This window comes from Paramisgurnus dabryanus, chromosome 18 (genome assembly GCF_030506205.2).
Source record: "Paramisgurnus dabryanus chromosome 18, PD_genome_1.1, whole genome shotgun sequence".
Taxonomy (NCBI): domain Eukaryota; kingdom Metazoa; phylum Chordata; class Actinopteri; order Cypriniformes; family Cobitidae; genus Paramisgurnus; species Paramisgurnus dabryanus.
In genome coordinates, this window is record NC_133354.1 from 2,976,465 (window position 1) to 3,000,400 (window position 23,936).

The 23,936-nt window shown below is 36.5% G+C and overlaps 2 protein-coding genes and 1 long non-coding RNA gene across 6 annotated transcripts; all 3 read right to left on the bottom strand.

Moving 5' to 3' along the window:
* Nucleotides 1-387: 387 nt before the first annotated feature.
* On the bottom strand, nucleotides 388-5,764 carry LOC135721562 (uncharacterized). Its single transcript, XR_010521507.2, has 4 exons — nucleotides 5,711-5,764; nucleotides 4,573-4,831; nucleotides 2,661-2,781; nucleotides 388-2,515 (listed from the first exon to the last, which is right to left on the bottom strand). It is a non-coding gene; the product is annotated as an uncharacterized lncRNA (long non-coding RNA).
* A 636-nt stretch (nucleotides 5,765-6,400) lies between these two features.
* Nucleotides 6,401-9,192, bottom strand: mrps2 (mitochondrial ribosomal protein S2). Its single transcript, XM_065243904.2, has 4 exons — nucleotides 9,050-9,192; nucleotides 8,721-8,837; nucleotides 8,126-8,255; nucleotides 6,401-7,159 (listed from the first exon to the last, which is right to left on the bottom strand). Exons 1-4 carry the CDS (start codon nucleotides 9,072-9,074, stop codon nucleotides 6,625-6,627), a joined length of 807 nt encoding a protein of 268 aa, XP_065099976.1. The 5' UTR covers nucleotides 9,075-9,192; the 3' UTR covers nucleotides 6,401-6,624.
* Nucleotides 9,193-9,328: 136 nt separating this feature from the next.
* Nucleotides 9,329-18,600, bottom strand: ppp1r26 (protein phosphatase 1, regulatory subunit 26). Of its 4 annotated transcripts, none has more exons than XM_065243902.2 (5): nucleotides 18,482-18,600; nucleotides 12,965-16,249; nucleotides 10,158-10,275; nucleotides 9,779-9,856; nucleotides 9,329-9,435 (listed from the first exon to the last, which is right to left on the bottom strand). In XM_065243902.2, exons 2-4 carry the CDS (start codon nucleotides 16,186-16,188, stop codon nucleotides 9,803-9,805), a joined length of 3,396 nt encoding a protein of 1,131 aa, XP_065099974.1. In that variant the 5' UTR covers nucleotides 16,189-16,249; nucleotides 18,482-18,600; the 3' UTR covers nucleotides 9,329-9,435; nucleotides 9,779-9,802. The 4 variants fall into 4 exon arrangements, with proteins under 4 accessions (XP_065099974.1, XP_073668629.1, XP_073668628.1 ...); XM_073812528.1 differs by having other exon boundaries at nucleotides 18,487-18,598; XM_073812527.1 differs by lacking the exon at nucleotides 9,329-9,435 and having other exon boundaries at nucleotides 9,468-9,856.
* Between the last annotated feature and the right edge of the window lie 5,336 nt (nucleotides 18,601-23,936).

A 23,936-nucleotide genomic window follows, 5' to 3' on the forward strand; every position in this document is an offset into this window, starting at 1 on the left:
TTCATTGAATCTGATTAGACCATTAGCATCACGTTCCAAAATAACCAAAGAGTTTCGATATTTTTCCTATTTAAAACTTGACTTCTCTGTAGTTACATCGTGTACTAAGACCGACAGAAAATTAAAAGTTGCGATTTTCTAAGCTGATATGGCTAGGAACTATACTGCAGGAGGCGTAATGATATTACACAGTGCCCGAAAATAGTCCCCTTAGTAACTTTCAATAGCAGGGGACTATTTTCGGGCACTGTGTAATATCATTGCGCCTCCTGCAGCCATGTTACAGCAGCAAAGTCCTTGATTATTACGCCAGAATGAGAGTTTAGTTCCTAGCCATATCTTCCTAGAAAATCGCAACTTTTAATTATCTGTTGGTCTCAGTACACGATGTAACTACAGAAAAGTTTTAAATTAAGTTTTAAATAGGAAGGAAAAATTTCGAAACTCTTTGGTTATTTTTTAGCACAATGCTAATTGTCTAATCAGATTCAATGGATTATGCTAAGCTATGCTAAAAGTGGTACCGTCAGACCCAGAGATTAGCTGAATGGATTCCAAAAAGGTAAAAATCAAATGTTTAACTCTAGGGGAGCTGGAAAATAAGCATATTTTCAAAAAAAAGTGGAGTGTCCCTTTAAAGAGATAGTTCACCCCAAAATTTAAAATGTGTCATCATTTACTCACCCTTGTGTTGTTCCCAAACCTGTATCTTTTTGAGCACCATTGACTTGCATAGTATTTTTAATAAAGTCAGTGGTGCTCATGTTTCCTGCTTGATTACAAATATCTTCCTTTGTGTTCAGAAGAACAAAAACATTTGTTGGTTTGGAACGGGTTTGGAACGACTTGTATAAATCATAGTAAATAACATACTTTTTATTTTTTGTTGAACTATCGCTTTAAGGCTCGGTGACAGTTTATGTGGAGGTGTGTAAACATGTTGTGTAACGCTAAATATCTACTTGACTGATGTTATCAGTAGGTCATTTTACACGCATCTCTTACACTAGTTTAGTGTAAACAGGTTACTGTACATGTCGTCACACGCTGAACAGATTCACAGGTCATCAGTATTAAATGAGGTGGACATTTAAGAAAGATGCACATATTGTTGGTTATTTGGGAGTATTTACTTTAAAGACGGTTTACACCAGGAACAATAACTATAAAGATAATTATATTAGCATCCACACCAACAAACAATACATTTATGTTGGTTACATTTTACAATTCATAAACTACATGAACTAACAATGTGCAATACAGTATTTTTATCATTTAATAATCTTTGTTAATGTAAGTTATGCCAAAACATTTCTTCATGTTAGTTCATTGTGGATTAACTAATGTAAACAGTTTAATTTTAAAATTTGGAAAGCAAATGCTGTAGAAGTCATTGTTAGTTCATAGCTAATGCATTAACTAATGCAACTTTATTGTAAAGTGTTACTGTTATGTTTTTTTTCTGAACTTGTGGGCTTCAGTTTCCCATTTAAAATGTTTATATTGTTATCAATTTTTAGTTGTGCACTGAAAAAATATGCAGCATGAAGTTAAAACAACTTGTGATAAGCCGACATAACTTGTTTTGAAGAAATTGTTTAACTTCAGTTAAAGTAACATAAAAATATTTGTTGCAAACATGCTGCGTTTTTACAGTGTGGTGTAGACTGATATTGTCTTAAATGTTGAAACAATTTATTTTATCTTTATAGTTATCATCTTTGGTATGAACAGGCTTTAAATATCACATGACCAAGTGGACGTTGCATTAAAATTTAGAATTTCATGCTCTTATGAATGAGGAAATTCTGTGTACTGAATCTTTTTTATCTTTTGTGTATTATGTTCAGACCCATTATTATGTTTGTTTGAATAAATACATTTATTTGACTTCTATCGGGATTATTTCTCCAACTCTTTGTATTGTTACAGACCTTTAGAAAGAAACAACATGTTTTAAGAAAATCCACCTCACCTTTAAATGTTACTTACAGACCAAATCTAAAAACTTATATTCTGGCCTCGAAACAAAACTCAAAGGAGTTGGAATTTGATTGATATTATTTTAGTTTATTAATATTGTTGTATTTATTAAAACTGTTAAAATATATATGTGACCCTGTCTATGAAATGAAGGCTAAAATCTTAATCTAATTTTAGAAGAATCAAAGTTTGAACTTAATTAATTTCAATCTCTAACATGATCTTACTCAGTCAATATTAAAGATATAAAGATTATATGTTCTTCACATTATCACAAAATTACAAATAAAAAGACTTTTCACAGCCGTGTTTTTCATAGACTCGGTCTCAAAAGGTCATCTAAAAATATTCAGATGGTCTACACCTGTGGTTCCCAATCTTGTTCCTTACCAAACACCAGATTAATGGCATGAGGCAATTTCAGACGCAGGGATCCAAACTGTGTTACTGTTAGGGTGCTCCAGGTTTTGGGAACCACCGGTCACCGGTTCGAACACAGCCAAGCAAGCATGTGGATCCAGATCAGCTGCTGTAGAGTCAGATGACATTTAACAGTTATGGTGAAAATACTGCAGGCAGCAGACGTGGTCCTTTCTGATCTGTCTTTGAAATTATTAAACCAAAATAAAGTTTATCCAAGAATGAGAGTGTGCGTTTAAGTGTCAAAGACTTACCAGTACAGATTAATGTTGAATTGTGCTTGTGCCATCATTCCCCAAGTCTGCGCTTCCATTATTAGCAACAGACTTTCTTTCATAAGCCACAGAATTACAAGACCAAATCTTTCAAACAAACCTGGAATCAAATACAAAGACATCATATGAAAAATACTGGAATACTATACCACAGTTAGTATGGACAGTCAGCCACACACACCGGTTATGGTTGGTTTATTTGGCTTTGTTCCAAGCCCCTGGTCCACTTTGCAGGACAGCAGGGTCGATCACGAGCCTTTTAATTTCTGCCCACTTTTAGCACAACAATGGCATGGAGGCCAAAGTTGCGTCTCATGGGGCAAAACCCAAACACACACACACACGACTACACAATGACAGACAGATAACACAAATGTAGATAATCATGTGCAATGGTAAAAGTATTGTGACATGATGTGCTACATCTAAAATTATTTTAAGTGCTTTAAATGCCTGTATGTTTGTTCTACATGAACACTTTATGACCTCCCCATACAGCAAATATTTGGCCAAAAATATGTTTTAAATATATGCTACATACATTTTGTAGAAAGTAAAGCTTAATTAAATATATTTTTGAATTTGAAATATATTAACATATATTTCAAAATGTATTTCAGGGGCAACAAATACATTTTTAATTTTACAACCCATATGGCAAAAAAAATATTTTTTTCCTGGCCAAAATATAAAGGTGTGTATAAAATGTATAAACTGTGTAAGTATGTATAAAATTATAATTTAATTTTTTCCAGTTGAAAATATATTTAATTTGAACCTTTGTTGTATACACATAAATGCTTTTAAATATATTTATTTTTATAATTTATTCCAAAATATAAAAAATGCCAATAAATATATTGATGGAAAAATACATTTTTGTAAACATATTTCAGCAAATATATTTTTGGCCATTTTTTTATTCTATTTGAAAATATATTTGCCGAATGGGTCATGTACTTCTAAAATATTATTTGTCAAACTGCTGGATTATGTGCAGCACTTAAATGCAAATAATATACTAAAACAAAATACATTTTTAATTTTACAACCCATATGTCAAAAAAAAAAATTTTTCCTGGCCAAAATATAAAAGTGTGTATAAAATGTATACACTGTATATAAAATTATAAGCATATTTTTGCAGTTGAAAATATATTTAATTGTAACCTTTTCAAACCTGTTGTTACATATAAATGCTATTAAATATTTTTATTTTTATAATTTATTCCAAAATATTAAAAAAAAAATGCCAATAAATATATTGATGAAAAATACATTTTTGTAAACATATTTCAGCAAATATATTTTTGGTCATTTTTTAATTCTATGTGAAAATATATTAGCCGTATGGGTCATGTACTTCTAAAATATTATTTGTCAAACTGCTGGATTATGTGCAGGACTTAAATGCAAATAATAAAAACAAATACATTTTTAATTTTACAACCAAATGGCAAAAAATATATTTTTTTTCCTGGCCAAAATATAAAAGTATGTATAAAATGTATAAATTGTATAAGTATTTATAAAATTATAAGTATATTTTTGCAGTTGAAAATATATTTAATTTTAACATTTTCATACCTGTTGTTTACATATAAATGCTATTAAATATATTTATTTTTTTATAATTTATTCCAAAATATACAAAAAATTGCCAATAAATGCATTGATGGAAAATACATTTATTTCAGCAAATATATTCTGGCCATTTTTTAATTATATTAGAAAATATATTTGCCGTATGGGTCATGTACTACTAAAATATTATTTTTCCAACTGCTGGATTATGTGCAGGACTTAAATCCAAATAATATACTAAAAACCTAAAATAAATAATTGTATCATCATAAAATATACACTAGTTAAAGTTAAAGTTTGGACTCACTTGGCCACATTTATGTTCAATAACATCCCTTAAAACAGCTCATATACGTCAAGAGTGTGCAGAGTTTTGGACAAGGCTAGAATTGGGGGAACATGCTTGGTCATTACATAATTTTTGTATAATTTGGGAAATATTGATAACAAGAATTAATAGGTGGAGATTTCCTTGGTTTAACATGAAGTACAGGTCTTCAATTGATGTCTTCAGACTGGATGTTATGGTGGTTTCCAAATATGAAGAAAAGTCCTTAAGTGGGTTTCTGTAGGGGAATCAAAACATATTTCATAACTAATAGCATTATCCCCACTATGTAATATCAAAGTCCCTTTAGGGAAAGGTTTCCCACTTTTTATACATGTAAATATATGTTTTAATGGTCATATTGTGCTAAAACACTTATTAATCAAATAACTTCAATAACTTCACAAAACAGTACAAAGCCCCTTCCCCTGATAATCGTCAAACTGTGACGATTGATGATTGGCTCTTTTTACTGAACAGAACTACAGCGTCATGGTAATAATATCTATAGTATTTAAGTATATAAGTTAATTGGGTTGAATTCAGTGTCGTTCCAGTATTTTCCACAAGGAGCGACCATGAGAATCGCTGAGTGTTGACACCCGGAACCGAGCTTTTGCGCCCCTTGCAGACACAAACACGCTACTGCACCCGCGCTTTGTGACACCTCAAAGGCAGCGCTCCACCAAGTCTAAAAATACCCTTAACGTCCTCCATGCATTAACTCTGACACAGACACAATGTTATATCTTGGGATCATAAATAATTTAAATGCAGAAATTAAGTTAATTTAACGTAAACACTGGAGCTCCACCATTACACATACTGATATGTTTGCATAACACGTGGATGGTTTCAGTCAGCTTTAAACGACATTACACCATTATTGGTATTATGATGTATGTAACCATTTAACATTTACGTAATAACCAGAAACGGCGTGAATTTGATATCCAAAACACACACGCGCTAAAATGACAACTCATATTATGACGTCAAAATTATTTGCAATTCTATGCATTGTAATGCACGTGATCGAGCACGTCATGAAATATTCGATTGTTTAAAGAAATCACGGCTTGTTTTAAAGTGAATTATATGTAGTTGTGATTCTTACCTTCATTGCAAAACAAATACAGTACAAATCCAGTCGAGGGGAGTGGCCAAAAATATTTTAACAACAGACCTACGGCAACCTGCTGGGTCATAAAGCCTGATTTCATATTGGTTCTCCTTACGGTTGTTTATGGCACATTTACACACATGTGTGAACATAAAACAAACATTATGAATTTAAAGTGGACATTTCACAACACTATTAAGATGTCAAATAAATATTTGGTGTCCCAAGAGTACATATGTGAAGCTGTGTTTAGCTCAAAATACCATATAGATAATTTATTGTAACATGTTAAAATTGCCACTTTGTAGATATGAGCAAAAAAGTGCCATTTTGGATGTGTCCTTTTAAATGCAAATGAGCTGATCTCTGTACTAAATGGCAGTGCTGTGGTTGGATGGTGCAGATTAAGGGGCGGTATTATCCCCTTCTGACATCACAAGGGGAGCCAAATTTCAATTATCTATTTTTTCACATGCTTGCAAAGAATTACTTTTCAAAACTTAGTTACTGGGTTGATCTTTTTCACATTTTCTCGGTTGATAGATGCACCGGGGACCCAGTTTTAGCACTTAAACATGGAAAAAGTCATATTTTCATGATATGTGCTTTTTAGGAAACTTTGTGTTTATAGAAAAATCAACATAAATTAATACAAATGAAAAAAAAAAACCAGTCTGATGTTACTGGATTTAATATCTGGTTTAATGAAGTTGATGAAGTGGTCAATGTACTTGCAAATTAAACATGGTATCTATTCATATGTAAAAAACAAGTGAAGTATTAAACTAAAGGTAGCTCGTGTTTCAAATTCTTAGACATTTACAATACATGAATATGTTTAAGCATAAAATGTTGGACTCTTATTTCCTGCTGAGGTTTGTAAAGCTCAATGAAACAGTCACTGTATCTCAAACTGGGGTTGAAATTCCTCTCAGCAGCTCCATTTGCCTCCTCTTGTCTTTCGCTCTGTTGATGGTCATTTTAAACAGCCGGCAGTACATCTCCATGGCAACGTGAGTGTCATCGTTGCCTGGCACCGGGTACGTGAGCAGGCTGGGGTTACAATTGGAGTCCACCACCCCGATCGTGGGAATATTCATTTTGGCCGCGTCCCGGATCCCTACGTGTGGCTGAAAAACGTTATTGAGGGTTGAGAGGAATATGATGAGATCCGGAAGCCGGACACCGGGGCTGTACTGGACAGGGGCGTTGGTGAGCAGTCCGCCCTGCCAGTAGCGCGTGTGTGCGTACTCTCCACACTCTCGAGCCGTCGTCTCTACCAGGTGGCCGAACTGTCGCCTGCGACTGACGAACATAATGATGCCGCCCCGGTAAGCCACGTGAGCGGTGAAGTTTAACGCCCTCTGGAGGTGCTCCACTGTCTGGTCAAGATCGATTATGTCAACATCCAGACGTGAACCGAACAGATAGGGTTCCATCAGTCTAGAATGAGAATTAAAGGATTATTTAAAGGGTTAGTTCAACCCAAAATGACAATATTATCATAAATCACTTACCTCTGTGTCGTTCTAAACCACAAAGTCCTTCGATTTGGGTCACAATGGGTCTCATTCACTAATAATTTCGTACGTTTTTCGTATTTATACGCACACTTGAACTTCTCACGCAAACTTTCCGCCGAATTCAATTATATATATATATCACACACACACATGTAAATGTTTCTTATGTTTGTGTATTTATATATTACACACACTCATATATTATTCCAAAAATCGTGATTAATCTTTGCCCAGCACAAATTTTTTTATATTTTTGGTGAAAACCGAGAGGCTTGTGACTGTCCCATATACTGGAGTTTTCGTTCATATTCCCACTTTTGTGCACAAAGACAAAAACAAACGATTTTATTTAACAAATTTGTTCTCCTCCTTGGTCCTTCAATGCGTGTTCACGAGCAGGCTACGGTGGATGCTGCTGACGTGACCTGCCAATGAAGTTGTAATTGGTGCATTATATGGGCTGTTTAAGTATTGTTTACAATGTCTGCATAATGGCTTAAATAAAAAGGGGAAAAACAAAAACGTGGATGCGCTGTAGTCTGCTCATAAAAGTGTCCGAAGGAGCAAGAACAAATTGTTAAATAAAATAGTTTTTGTTTTCTTTGCGCAAAAAAAAGTGTTCTCTGATGGTGCATGGACCTGTCCGGTGATGGCTTTCATTATTTCTGGGAAAATAACTTTAAAACAAACTGCAGTCTATGAGACAACCCTCTCTGTTTTCATCAAAAATATCAAAAAATGTGTTCTTAAGACAATTGAAGGACTTGGTAGTTTAGAACGACACAGGGGTAAGAGAATTATGATAAAATTGCCATTTTGGGGTGAACTATCCCTATAAGATAGCTGTAAATTCAAGCTACATTGAGACTTCATGTGTACCACCCACCTGTGTCTGCAGCCCTTCTTGTGGCCAAGGTGCACGCGGGCTTCAAACAGGTCCTTGATGGTGAAGAGCTCAGACAAGCGGAAAAAGTCTGGCTGAGTGAGGGGAAAATTTAGGATCTTACTGTTCACACCTGTGGTAGAAAACATGAAGGAATCCAGACTTATTAAAGGGATAGTTCACCCAAAAAAACTTAGAATATCCACAAAAGAAGATATTTTAAGGAACATTTGTAACCAATCATGAGCCCCATTCACTTCCATAGTATTATTTTGTCCTACTATGGAAGTGAATGGGGCTCATGATCAGTTTGGTTACAAACATTCCTCAAAATATCTTCTTTTTTGTTTATCAGAACAAATAAATGTATACAGGTTTGTAAGAACAGAAGGATTAGAAAATTATAGAATTTTCATTTTTGGGTGAACTGTTCCTTTAATATTACATCCTACATTTACATGCTTTTATACCAAGCTGCTTACAAACACGAGAAAAGCAATGAGATGTTATTATAAGGCGGTATTAATATGAATGTTATGGTGCTTCTGGTGTACTGTATACAGTATATTGGTACACATTTATCACCACTGAGTCTCACCGGTATCATCGCTCGGTGCCGCCGGATGTTTGGCCGCAGCTGCTGCGGTGCTGAGCGGTCCATGATGACAAGAAAACACAGCACCGACAAACCGAGGAGCACGCAGGACCTCGGTTACTAAAATAACATATGAAGTAAAGTCATTTAAATGCTTAAATACGTCTACTAAAGTCAAAATGAATTACAACTTGAAACTAAACATAAATCGTAATCATTTCACACGTCAAGTCATTGTAAACAGTAAGCAATTTGTGATCGGCGTCTTATAGTACAATACATTAAACAGTCAAAGTACATGTAAACATTTAAAAATACGTGTTTTATTTCACCTCTACTAAGGATGCCAGCTGCCATGCTTTCTCCTCGAGCTCCGCCCCCGGAGCTTACGGTAAAGCAGAGAGGATTCTGGGTAATGGTGTTCAATACAGTACTGCATTCGAAGGAAACCGTTGCGCGTCACTATGAAATGAACTACAACTACCACAATAACCAACCGAGTGAAAATTCTTTAGAAAACTTTATTAAAAGAACTGCGTGTCAATTTTACAACACTGAACACTTCAAGAAATTAAAACTTAAAACATAACAGAATATGTACAAACATGTACAAAACAGAAAGAACAGCTTTTGTTATAATTATTATAATATTTAAAATAAATAATACTCTTTGAAACACAAGAACTTCCTTTTGTTTGATTTTCCTGCTTCAGTTTATCTGTAAATTAATAATAAAAAACATTTAGTGTTACACCACAGTAGCAAGACAAATGTTACTCAGTGTTATACAAATTTCAGAGTTCAACCGTGTTGAAAAGACCAATGCTCCACTAGGTTTCCTAACTAACTTAACCAACTTTGTCAATCACTAAAACCACCTTGCTAGTTGACCTCTATTTGTGTTGGTGATGAGCACTGCTGGTCAATCAGATAAACATTTCACATTGGCGTAAGCTGGTCTTTTCAGTAGGGAAAGCAAGGATGAATTCAAATATATATATTTTTATTTTTCACAAAGCAGGTGTAATAAAAAGCATACAGTAATCAGAAACCTCAGTTACCTGTGTGCATGGAGACAGGTGTATTTACCTGGGCACACTGACCACAAACTGTAACCTTCGTTTGACCGATGTACTACACTGCACGAATACACAGACACACAGAGACACAAAGGTTTGACTATATTGTTAAGGTACATACATAACATACATAAGACTTCCACTGTTTTTAAACCAGGTTAATAATTCTGTCTTTCATATCTTCTAACAATGTCCCTACCCAAAGCACTTTTATAACAATCTCTGCATTTTGTTTAGATATTTAAAAAATGTGGTATATAACATACAACTTTACCATGCCATCTGCGTATCATATCAATGTGATATTTGTGCATATAGTGTGTGTACACCCCCTTATACTGACAACAGTGCTTGTATGTACCTGTAACTGTTTTTGAACCTGAAAACGTCTGCTTTGAAACTTCAGCCTCCTCTCCTCTGTATTAAGGGCAATGTATGGACTCGGTAAAATCCCTGGATCTATACAAGTGGACCAAATCCTGGTGTAAACAAAAGAAAAACAGCATTATGTGTGCCTGCGTACACATAATGTGTGCTTTTTAGGTTAAATATTTTTAGTCATTTAATAAAATTAAATAACAATCAATATTATTTATAAAAAAAATTATATGTCATAAAGTTGCATGAAATATTTATGCGAAAAAGTAAGAATGTTGTTTGAAATTACAACACTGACACAGTATACATATGGATATAAGTTTATTTCAACAATGAATTCATCCGAGAATAAAATGTTTGGAATAAAACCTTCTGGAAGTAAAAATCTGAACATCTAAAAAGACAGAAAACATTTGGGGTGGTTTCCAGTACAGGGTTTAGATTAAGCCAAGAGTGGGCCTTGGTTATTGTGACATTTAAGACAATTTTATAAACATAACTTTTTCCTGGTGTGCATTGTGAGGCAAAACAATGTCATTGATATATTTTAAGTTACGTCTGTGCGGTTTTCAGTCACCTCAAATATGTATTTTAGTAGTCTGGGACTAGATTTAAGCCCTGTCTGGGAAACCACCCCTAAATAATTTATAATTTAATCCTGGTCTTTATAATTGATTAAAAAGACAGGTTGGTAGTATATTTTTTCTCTTAATCTGAAAAGGAACTGGTTACATGATAGATTATGATTGAACATCCAACCACACTCGGATCTGGCATCCGCTTTAGTTTCTCAGACATCTGTTGGAAAGGAAACTCAAAAGATGAAGATTAAAATCATTTACAAGAATTCACAGTTTAAAGCCATTTAAAGGTACAGTTCACCCAAAAATTTAAATTAAAATCTCACATTGGTACAAACCGGTATAAATTTCTTGGTTCTGGTGAACACAAAGGAAGATATTTTGAGGAATGTTTGTAACTAAATCAATCAGAAGCCCCATTGACTTCCATAGTAGAAAAAAAATAATACTATGAAAGTCAATGGGGCTTCTGATCGATAAAGAAATTTATACAGGTTTGTAACTACATGATAGTAAGTAAATTATGACAACATTTTCATTTTAGGGTGAACTCTCTTTTTAACACACACAAACACACACACAGCAATGTAGACTCATTTAGTCTGGTGTTTCAAAGTCAATTTTTTTATTATACATCTTAAGAGATACAGTTTGAGTTAATTTTCTCTGTGTAGAGCAGGGGACAAAAATCTTTTTTTTTGCAAAATAGTTATGAAAACTGGCAATGCCCAGCATAGTCAGCGTGAGTTTTAAACTTTCTTCACTTCTATAAACAAAAATAAATAACATTTTTCTCACATATGAAAAAGCAAACATATAGCAACAAAAACAAGAAACAGGTGCAGAGAGAGAGAGAAAGTGAGAGAGAGAGAGAGAGAGAGAGAGAGAGAGAGAGAGAGAGAGAGAGAGAGAGAAACTGAGAGACTATAACTAATGTTTTTATGCAAATATATCCACAGCGAGAAAATTTGACTTTTCAAGTTGATTTTGAGAGACATCAGTGGTAGAAAAATAACTTGGTTGCACCAAGGAAAATGTACAAGACTATAAAGAACCCCCCTTCCCAAAAACTGAACAATGGGAAAATGTATTGCATGGTAAGGAAGTATCTGATCGTTGAGGGTAAATTTGTGATTTTATGGTAATTAAAACTTAAAGGATACCAATAATCACTACTAATGGTGTTTATAAATGGCTATGGTCATTCATGTTTTATATACACAGTAAACAGAGCTGGCCTCATTCATGAAACACACGCAGAACAAATTTCTGTGCAAGCGGTCACACCAAACTAAACTCTTAAAAACTATTTACGCAAAAAAGTGTTGTGCTCACGTTTCATAAATGAAGGCCTTTATATTATATTCACTGTTGCACTGAGAACAATTTTCTCATTCTGAAATCATCCAGGACCATTTTTCACATTACCAAATGATTACTTTCAATGTTTATCAGGACAAACCGAAAAACATCACAAAATATCTGACGTTAAGTTTAAACCATTATGTTTGGTGCACACAAAAACAGTTTCATTCTTTTTGCCTTCACATAATCGACCGTTCAGTCATTTATGATACGATTCGCAGGTCTTTATTTTTTATATTTTGTCTAGCACAATAATAATTTTCTGTAAACACAAATAATATCTTTATATAAACTTACGATTTTTTGTTTAAATTCGTGTTTGACGTCTAGAATAAGACGATATCAAAACAACACGTCAAAAAGTCGCAAAGCAAAGTTCGTAAAGTTTCATTCCGCAGAAACGCAGCTGCTGTAGGAAAAATACAATGGAACGACAATAAAAACAAAAGTATAATCTCTCTTTATGACATCATGTTGCTTTTAAATATATTTATAAATGTACAAACATACAAAAATGAATGTGGTACACGTCCCATGTGACGATCCCCTAAAACCTACAATCGGTACAAAGACCGAAATTCTGAAATAGGGACGAAACACAGCAAGTGTACTGCAGTCTGTCAGGCTAATGCTAAAATGTAAAACTAACATTTGGGATGTAAGGATGACAATCTTGCAAATACCAGATGGTCACAAAGTGGGTCCATAATTGTGCTCCACCCGATTTGCAAACCACTCACCAGCTCAAAATCATAGTGACCATTCATAAAGTTTTAGGCTTTTGGCCCACATGGATGCCTTAACTGATATGCGTGTCTGTGTGTGTTTGGACAGAAGTACTCACTGATTGGGTTGATGCTGCTGTCTTTCTGCCCTCATCTTCTCATCTTTCCTGTCCTCATCTGACTCTACGTCTGTCTCATCTACACATTTCTCTTCCTCATCTTCCTTCATTTCCCCTTCCTGCTTTTTCTCATTCTTCCTATCATCTTCCACCCTTTGTTTTACTCCTAAACTCGATCTGGTCTCATTGTGTGTGACCTGGTTTGTCTTTTGGGCAGTCTGGTCCCGTTGCACCTGGATGACACTGCCCTCCAGGTGGGGTGATGGCTGGTACAAGTGCGAGGTAATGGGGGTTTTATCAGTCTGGTATCTGTCTTTTTTGTCCTTTGTGCGATTATGTAAGTAAATCTCCTCTGTCCTGTCACCGGGGGTTGTAGAGGTGAAGAGATCACCCGTTGTAGGCTTATCAGTGGGAGGTTTTGTTTTGGAAGATGGCGATGGACACACAGACCTGATGACCTCGCTCAAAGGTATCCTAGGGGTTGGTCTTCTCTGAAGTTCATTGCAGTCAGTTGAGGGACGCTTCTTTAGCTCATTTATACAGGGCGTCATCAGAAACAAATTCTGGTGATGACGACCCGATGGCCGGGGTGTATTTGAGCTTATAGAGGGTGAAGTAAGATAATTATGACTTACTGGAGTGCCTTTACCGGTCAAGCCGTCTTTTCCTTTTTGAGAGCTGCCATTCCATGGATCTCTTGTGGTGGAGATCTCAGTTTTTTCATTTTCAGTTTTTATAAAACCCATTATGCAAGAGCTGCTTGGTGCGAGGACTGGTCCCTTATTGGCTTCTGCACACGAGTCTGTTTGTCTTTGAGCAAACAAAGGCACGCCTGCGGATTCCGTGTCCGTACGGGTTTCGTTATTTTGAAGTCTACCAGAAACAGGAGTTTCGATGGGAATCTGTTGATGCTCCGATTTAACATCATGCTCTGTAGCTGTTGACAGGATTTCTTCAGCATCTTCTTCCCTCTTGATGTTCACAGTTGCAGGTGCGGCCACTTTGGCCCTCTCGGCTAAAAATCTCCTGATTTCTTGTTCAATGCTGTCATCGCTGTCAACATCGCTGTCGTCTTCATCTGCATGTTGAATGGACGAGGGTAAGACACTTTCTCCTGTTACCCTATCTGTGTTTTTGGCTTCTGATGTGGTCTTAACAGCTTTGCTTTTAGTTTGGACATTTAGTGTACCCACTTTTAAAACAGTGGATTTGAGGGTCTTAGCCGGTGGGATGGTTTTCTGCTCTGTGATAGGTTTGTGTTTTTTCAGAGTATCCAAAGTGAATATCTCTGAAGGTCTGAGACCTTTTCTTGCCTTCATGTCCCTCACCTTCTTTTTAACCTTTTTCTTTGTTTTAAGCAAATCTTTAATAGCAGCATCAAGATCCTCGTCGCTGTCCAATGAGCTGCTCTTGTCGCTACTGTCATTTCTCTCTGAGCCAATCATTGTAGCATTAGGTGGACTGGACACTCTACAACTTTTGTCTTTGGGTACGATATCCTCGGAAACCTTACGGGAGTTTTGGTTCGGTTTGTTGTTTTTTACACTGCATGGATGTGATGTCACACTTTGAGGACCAGGAAGTTCAGGGAGTGAAATTTGCAATGTGGTGGATTCACTATGGACCAAAGTTTTCTTGGATGGCTCCTCTTTAACGTCCCCATCTGTGAACTGTTTGCTTTGCTCCTCCTTAATTTTGCGCTTCCTTGATAATGAGAGCCTGACTGATTTACTTGGCTGGGTTTCCTTCGTCTTTTTCTTTGGCTCTTTGCCTGCTGCTGGATCTCCAGAACAAACTGAAGGCTCTTTATTCATCTGGGCTTTGAGCTCCAGAAATTTCCGGATCTCCTGTTCAATTCCTTCCTCGCTGTCGACGGAGCTGTCGTTGCTTCTATCGTCGCATTGAGCGGCAGCGGGAAAGGTCTGAAGCACATCTCTGTTAGCGATTGTCAAGTTGGACTCGAAGACCTCAGGCATGACAGTCTTTGAGATGTCCAGAATGGCTTCAGCACAGAGAAGCTCAGCAGTGTTCACATTCAAACTGGAGTGAATCTGACGCTCCTGCGTGTCGGTAGGGGGCGCGGTACAGTCTTTAGAGTCCTGGGACGAGCACTTGTTTAAAAATTGGTTTACGGCCAGCGCGACAGGGAGATCAGATTTGGTAGTTGTCAGTTTTTTCTTATTGTTCTTCTTGGATAGCGTTTTGACAGGTTGAGTGCTCGTGCATTCGGGAGAAACAACAGCTGGTTTGCTACGTTGCGCAGGCACTTGCTGGGCAGGTTTCAGAAGACATTGCGTCGTTTTGTGTTTTTCTTCTTGGAAGAGACGTATGGCTTCTTCAATACCTTCATCGCTACTGGAATCAGAGTCTTTTGTTTGTTGAGAAGATTTTGTTTCTTTCTCATCTTCCTCTTTTACTTTTTTCTCCTGCTGGAATTTCTGGATCTCCTGTTCAATTCCATCATCGCTGCTGGAATCAGGCCATTCGTCGTCTTCCTTTATAATGAGACGGGGTGGAGATCTGTCCATCTCTGAAGATGAAGACGATCCTTTTTTTGTTCTGGACAGAATAGGACTCTTCACAGGCAATCCTGTACTCACATCTGCTTTCTTAGGGGGGTTTTCTTTGCTTAGCTTTTTCTTTTTGACTTTCTTCTTCAAGGGTTGCGTTTCAGTTAAGGCTCTCTGAATATGATTGCTAGCAGTTAGCACTTTACCACCGCTGGAATGTGTGTGTTGCTTAGCCACTTCCGACGCATTCAGTTCCCTCCGCGGAAGTTTGGCCGCTGGGGACGGACTTGTCACCAGATCCCCTTTGCGCTTGTGGTCCACTCTCTCCTTCAAATACTCCTGAATGGCTTCCTCAATGCCCCTGTCCACAGAATCGTCACTGTCCGAATCTTCTCCAGTATCAGACACAACAGTCTGACGCTTAACATCTGTTCGCTGGGATCTGTCCACAAGCCGTGCTTGACCCTTGTTGCCAGCCTCGTGGCTGGAGTGAGCAGCTTTTTCGCTCGGGACGTTGTCGCTCATGTCCGAAGACTGGGTGCAGTGGAGGCTTTCAATGATCATCTGGATCTTCTGTGGGAAGGGGGTGCCACTAACAGAGGCAAGGTCGCTGTCGGAGGCACTGTCATTGAAAAAGAGAGGCAGGCTGCAGCCCTTACTGGATCTCCATTCTGAGTGTATAGCCACAGCCGGAGGAACAGTCTTCAGGAACATTCTAGAAGATCGGAATGGAAGGGATGTAGGTGCATGGAGATGCTCCACTGGCGTTCACATTCTTAAAATGAAGAAAACAGAATTACTAAGTATTAAAGTGTATTACATTCATTTAAAATGCTTATTCAGGGATTAGCAGAATGGTTGGTTGAAAAATATAAAAATATTAAAGGAATAGTCTACCCTTTTGCCATATTAAACTATGTTATTACCTCAACTTAGACTAATTAATACATATCTATCTTTTTTCAATGCGTGCACTGTACAGTGGTCGTGAATGTGTTAGCATTTAGCCTAGACCCATTCATTTCTATGGTACCAAACAGGGAAGCCACCAAACACTTCTGTGTTTTCCCTATTTAAAGACTGTTACATGAGGAGTTATACCAGTAAGTATGGTGCCACAAAATAAAACTTTTTTTGGTACCATAGGAATGAATGGGGCTAGGCTAAATGCTAACACATTCACAACCCGCTGTACAGTGCACGCATTGAAAAAAGATAGGTATGTATTAATTCGTCTAGGTTAAGGTAATACTACCATAGTTTAATATGGCAAAAGGGTAGACTATTCCTTAAATAAACCACAAACTAAGCATCTGTTTTAAAGTAAGGGGGAAATGAAGTTTGTTTATTACGAAACAACGCATGTATATCACTTTCATATCATATTTATTTTGTTAATAACGAATAATGATAATTCTCATCGAAGTCTAAAGTTGAAAATTAAAATGAGTTTATTAATCTGTGGCAAAATTTTCTCACCAGCACATTCCTGAAGAATTTATCAAGGAACCGGCATTACTGACATGATGCGCGTGGTATCGCATGCGATTTATCGTGCAGCCCTAATATATATATATATATACACACACACATGCGCGCATAATATTATATTATATATATATATATATATATATATATATATATATATGCGCATGTGTGTGCAGTTATCTATACAAAGTTATTATACACAGTTCACACACATATGTATGTAAACAAAAACATTTATTCTGATATAGATTAATCGCAATTAATTGTTATGCATCCCGCCCTAGTGTTTATATATTAGTCTCCTGGTAGTATGGAAAATATTAATTCATCTACTGCAGTGTTTTTAAAACACATTTTTGTAAAATTAATGATTATTAAATGGCAATGTGTTGGGTTGTCACTTAAAATGATAAGTATGACAACCACTGCAGTAGAAGCCCACAGCAGATCCCAGTTATGGGGGCCAGTTCCTTTCTACTCTCTTAGAAATAACGAGTTCATATGTGTAAGATTGTAATTTACACTGTACATTGTAATAACACAGAGCCAAATATATATATATATATATACATATTTTTTCATATTTAGTGCTAATCAACATCAAATAAAAACTATTGAGCATGAACAGGTGATTAGTGACGTACAATGCGACGCTTTAAACCCGCCAATATCTGTTTGTTATGACTGTAGAAAAATGGCCACGAAAATCAGCGTTGTAGGCTGCCAATCGTTGCATTGTAGCCTACATCGTAATCCTCGCCGATTTAAGAGTTTGCAGTAATCATAAATAACGCGACAGTTTCCAAAACAACCTCAATATGCTAACTTAAGCGCATTTCTAAAACGTTCTGCATCATTTCCAAAGGTTGTACGTAAATGCTCGGGAAATGAAGTAAACGAGGCCCCCTCAGCATTCCACCCGCCTGCCTCACAGCAGCCTCATCTCTTCAGACAATAAACTCTGCTAAAATGTTACAAAATAACTCCGTCCGTTCTGACTTTACAATGAAACTTCCTCCAATATGATTCATTTGATCTCTGTACAGTTCGGTGTAACATTTTGTGCTCTTCCAACCCGTGTCGGAGTTTCGCGCGAGGCTGCCGTCTCACCAGCGCGCGACTCGCGGCTCTGCCTGCACTCGCAGCCGGGGAGCGGAGCTAAGAGACACCGTAGAAGAACCGGCGTCTTCCGCCCGCCGGCCGGTCGGCCAGAGCGGCCACGGTCTATACGGTCATACAAGCATCCATTTAGTGCCAAACGAGTGGTTGTTATGGAAAAGTTTGGAGGTCTGGTGTTAAATTGGACACCTAATCAAAGAAACCCCTCATATGCGGCAAAGAAACGGGTGGATGAAGCGTAAGTTCGCCATGCGATTGATGCGGCGGTACGCTCCCGGGCCCTCGTCACTTCTCGCCGGTTCATTTTGTAAAAGCCTCTTTGTATTGTGTCTCTACACAGAAAAACATCACAAAACTAACAACCCGCTGCACACATGCGACATGTTATGATAAAGCTCACCTTACAACTGAATGAAGACTGGTTAAGTTTATCTTCCAGGGTGTTCCACATCCACCTTTTGTAATTCTTAAATTTTTGGAGTGTTCGCAGACGAGAACGAGCACGCGCAGCGTCTCGTGCACCCCCCTTTCGAATTACCTTTGGAAATCATTTAAAGCCACAGTAGTACAGAAAGATGCTGTTACATTTATTAAACCAATTTTACTATAGGTGCTGTTCCTCATTGTGTACACCGAGTTATTATTAATATATTATGTGAAATAGCTTGTCATGGCTAAATTATAAACAATTCTCCTTATTTTTTATAAAATTACAAACCTTTTTCTTCAAGGCGTGTGTAAACTTAAAGGGATAGTTCATCCAAAATTTAAAACTTTGTCAGTATTTACTCGCCAGAGTTGCCTTTCGTTGTTCTTCGGATCCCAAACACATATTTAAAAAGGTTACATTTTTAAAAGATCTGATTTTTAAAAGGATGTTGTCCATCCAAGCTTTATGTCCCAAATGTGTTAAATAAAGAACTGAACTTGTGACATATATTTTAAAGGGATAGTTCACCAAAAAAATAAAATTTTGTCATCATTTTCTCATCCTCATGTTGTTCTAAACCTGATGAATTTCTTTTATCTGATGAACATTAGTCAATTATTCAGCTTATACCACGGTTACCACAGACATTGCTAAGACATTGCTCTGGATGTTATTGGACATTTGACAGGTCAGGTGTGCGTTTATCAAAATGTGTGTTAGGAGTGTCATGTGTGTTGCTCGTCATTATAAAATATGTGTTCTTTGCGTCATGTAAAGCATGTGCATCATGCGTCTTGTCAAAATACGTGCCTGCTACACATACGTCGAAAGGGTTTATGATAAAAGAGACAATCACGTTCACAAAATACACGTAAGACACTCCCTTAACGGTAAACTCTGATTACACATGAGATTATACAAACACATGACACAACAAACACATCATTTTAAAACTCGAAACACACATGACACTCACTTAATTGTGCGTCATCGAAAAAGAAGTCATCGGCCCCGAACATTTCTCAACCAATCAGAATCAAGCATTCAATTGCTCCATAAGACATAATCATTTGAAACAAGTAGTAAAAAGCAAAAATATAAAGATATAATTTAAAGTAATCGAATATGATGTATAATGTAATGTATCAGTTCATCCCTAATTTTGAGTGTCCTGATTTACTTTCTTGTTGTGGATATCACTGTTATTTTAATTGTTACACATTATTTACAAGTTAACATCCTAAATTTGTCTAAACAACAGTTCAGACACTTAAAAAAATCTGCATTTGGGTTATGAAGAACAAAGAAAGACACCGGGGGTGAGTAAATAATAACAAAATCTCAATTTTGGATTGAAAATATACCATGTATACAAATGAAGGGAAACTAATATGTTATACAAATATATTACATTAGCCATTGTGTCACTTATCATATGGCAAAATGTTTATGTTGACATGTTTACTATTTTGATCAAAGGTTATTTTTCCTTTGCTGTAGAGAGGAGGATAAAATACCTAACAATATAGTAAAATGTTTTATTTTATTACTGTTAGTAGAGTATTTTATTCATTATTAAATTGATCAAACTTTCAAAGAGGCATTAATAAACCATAATTTACCTGTTAATTTACATTTTGCATAATGTATGCAGTTCATAGTAATATTAATACATTTCAGTACTTGATCTTATGACATTTTTGTCTACTTGGTCTCACTTCACTACCTGTATCGGCCTGCATGACGCTGGTGTTTAGGACTGATCTGGAGCAGTGCGTAGGCCACTGTTGCCTCAAAGCAAAAGGTCCTTGTTTCGAGCCTTGGCTAGGTCAGGTGGGCTTTCTGTGTGGAGTTTGCCTGTGTCAACGTAGGTTTACTCCAGGTACTCCAGTTTAACATGCCAAAAACATGCAAGGTTGAATTGGAGATACCAAATTGCCCCTTTCCAACCGGTGTATGGATTAACTTGTGTGGTTCAACTTGTGTATGGATTAACCGGTTCTTGCCATGAATATATCTATAGATGCTGGAATTATGTGAAGAATAAATAAATTAATAAAGAAAAATCTGGAGCAATACCTTCATAAAACACACTGCATGTCAGTTTTCCCTCTTGTCTACTGAGGTCTCCAAAAACAATAGGTGGGATCCAGCCAAAAGATATTTTACATTTATGCATTTGGCAGATGCTTTTATGCACTTACAGTGCATTACAAGCTATACATTTTTATCAGTGTTTGTGTTCCCTGGTTCACACCCATAATCTTTTGCGCTGCAAATGCAATGTGTTACCACTGAGTTATACAGAGATTTACATAAATGTGTAAAATGTGAAAAAGATCAACCCAGTAACTTAGTTTTGTTAAACCACTCTCTAAGCATGTGAAAAAATAGGTAATTGAAATTTGCCTCCCCTTGTGATGTCAGAAGGGGATAATACCGGCCCTTAATCTGCACTATCCAACCACAGCACTGCCATTTAATCCACAGATCAGCTCATTTGCATTTTAAAGGACACACCCAAAATGGCAAATTTTAGCTTGAGGACATCAAAGATTTATTTGACATCTTAAAGAAGCATTGAGGTATGTCCCCTTTAAAAAGTGAACAGTTGAACAGGTTAAGAAAGTGCCCAAGACTGAATATGCGCTGATGTAGACTTACATTTCTGTGAATTCTTTAAAATTTCATTTATAACACTTTTGATAACCCATTGGGTTGTAATTTAACCTATGCTGGCTGGGTTGTTTTAACCCAACAATGGGTAAAATAAATATATTTTCTTGGTTGTTTTAACCCAACGGCTGGGTTGACCAAACACTCAGTTGACAATAACCCAGCATATTTTAGATGAATAAGGTTTGGATGTGTGATTGTGTAGCAATATGTGGACACATGGTGGTGCTGTATACTAGCGGGAGAATCAAGTCAGGCTTGGATATTGAGACTGGCTGTTGTTTTGAATGTTGTTCTTTAATATAAAGTATTCTAAACATTTATGAAGAAGGGCTTCATAATGCCATTCATTTGAACCCTATAGTTTTTTGTTTGTGTGTGTGAATTTGTTAAAAAATAGATGAGATAGCGTATTTATGTTCAAAGTAGCCATCACCTAGAAATGCACATTTTGGTTAGGGACTTATGTATTTAACTTCATCAGGTGCATTCTGGGATGCTTGTATGTTTCTTTAGAGCAAAATTTTAAGATTATGAGATGCATTTGTGTTATATTTGTCCAAGTTCATTTTTTAATTCATAACTGAATGCTGCAACAAAAAAGTTGAATGTTTAAGAAAACTTTGTTTTTCTACTAATTCACATAATGTATTGCATATTACAGTGTAACAAATTTATAGGGAATCACAAGTGTGACAGTGTTATTAAGAAGACTTTAATTTACCCAGATTTGGATTATATTAACATTTGTACCACCAGAGATATTCACAACATGATCTCACAGCAAGTTGTGTTATAGTCACGAAAAATTTGATTCATTTATTTGTGTCCATGGCACAAAATTCTGCTTTTTTGTGCCTTGAGCACGAATGCCTTTTTCGTGTGACTCAGCATGAATTTCTATAAATAGTTTTTCGTGTCCGTGGCACGACTTTCTTTTTCGTGTCATTTTATGTATTGTTTTCTCATTTTTCCCCCTATTTTTAAATCATTGTCGCTTGGGGTTGGATTTGGGGTTTGTGTTAGGATGTACTTTTTTGTATTGATTTCTACATGTTTTTCTTCCGCTTTAAAAACTATTCTCGCCTGGAGTTGAGGTTTGGGTTAGGATGTCTAAAAATGTAACAGAAAGTTATTCTAACCCCAAGCGACAATGGTAAGAAAATAGGAAAAAAACAATACATAAAATGACACACAAAAGAAAGTTGTGCCACGGACACGAAAAACTATTTATAGAAATTTGTGCGAGATACACAAAAAAAATTTGTGCTGAAGGCACGAAAAAAAGCTGAATTGCGTGCCATAGACAGGAATTAATTAATCACATTTTTCGTGACTATAACACGACTTTCCGTGAAATCAATCTGATATTCAACAAAATATGCAAACCGTACCAACTAACCCCGGTTTCCACTGCAGCAGTTAAATGTCGGTCGGTGAAGAATGAGAAACATTCAGGTGAAAGATGAACAACATAAAGGAGTGATGAGTATTAAAATGAACATGTTAGTATTCAGAGTGATGTGTTAGAGAGAGATTCAGGAAATCACCGGAGCTGAACTCAACATCATTATTAATGATTTACTGATGATAAAAAAAGAGGACAGAGGTGGAATGTTTAATGAAAAAATATATACCTCTACAAACTTGTTTAGACACCACCGCCTTCCTGTGGTTTTGTCAACTGCGCCTTCTCACTAATGAAATATGACCTTAAGGTTTTTACCGGCATGAGATTTATCTTGCTGATCATTGTCTTTAGATTATGGATGTTTTTTAAGTGATTTATTGTAGGCAGGGCGTCTCTGTAATCCCCTTTACAAGGGCACACTAAACTCAGCAGAGAGTTTTTTAATAGGCTTGTTGAATAAATTAATCTATGTGCGTGTTTGACCCTGTGCTATAGGACACACGCACCTTGACGGCTTGTAAAGAAGTTTTTATGTTTTTGTCTTTCATAAACTCCATTCATTAAAAAAAACCTTTGTTGTCAAGGCCTATGGTATACTTATATACTCTAAAAAATAAAGGTGCTTCATTTATAAGGTGCATCCCTTCGCATCCCCCCCAAAAGAAAATTGATGACATTAAAGGCGGGGTGCATGATTTTTGAGAAACGCTTTAAGGGAGTCGAGCCGTGGAACCAAAACACACTTGTAGCCAATCAGCAGTAAGGGGCGTGCCCACTAACCGATATCACTGCCTAGGTTGTGTATGTGTGGGGCGGGTCTATCAAAAGAAGAGCCGGATTCTATTGGGGTAGGAGCGTGTTTGTTTAGGTGATTTCAAATGTCAAGATTGGCTTTCAGAGATCGTGCACCCCGCCTTTAAACAATCTAAAACATTTGAATAAAACAAAACTTTATACAATGTAGTGCTGTTAGTTAGTAGCCTTATTCTGAGGTTTAATTACACAGAATTTAAAATAAATTAATAGATTTTATAAAGTGTCATAAAACTGGGCCCCATGGCCCTCCAAAAAAGGGGGCCCGCCCCCCAGTTTGAGAATCACTGCCTTGAGGAACCTATTTAGTGGTTAGCCTCGCAAAGTCAAATTAATTTAGACATTTTAGTAAAACTATTCAACAGTTCAGTCAATTCAAATGCCAGGACTCGGTATTGTTCCGAAAAGTCCTTGTGCAATATTTTACTTTTCATATCTATGAAATGAAGTTAAATGATAAGGCTGTAGGAATTATGATTATGTTGCATTGTTTGTGGTTCCAATACGACACCAACCATGGCTATA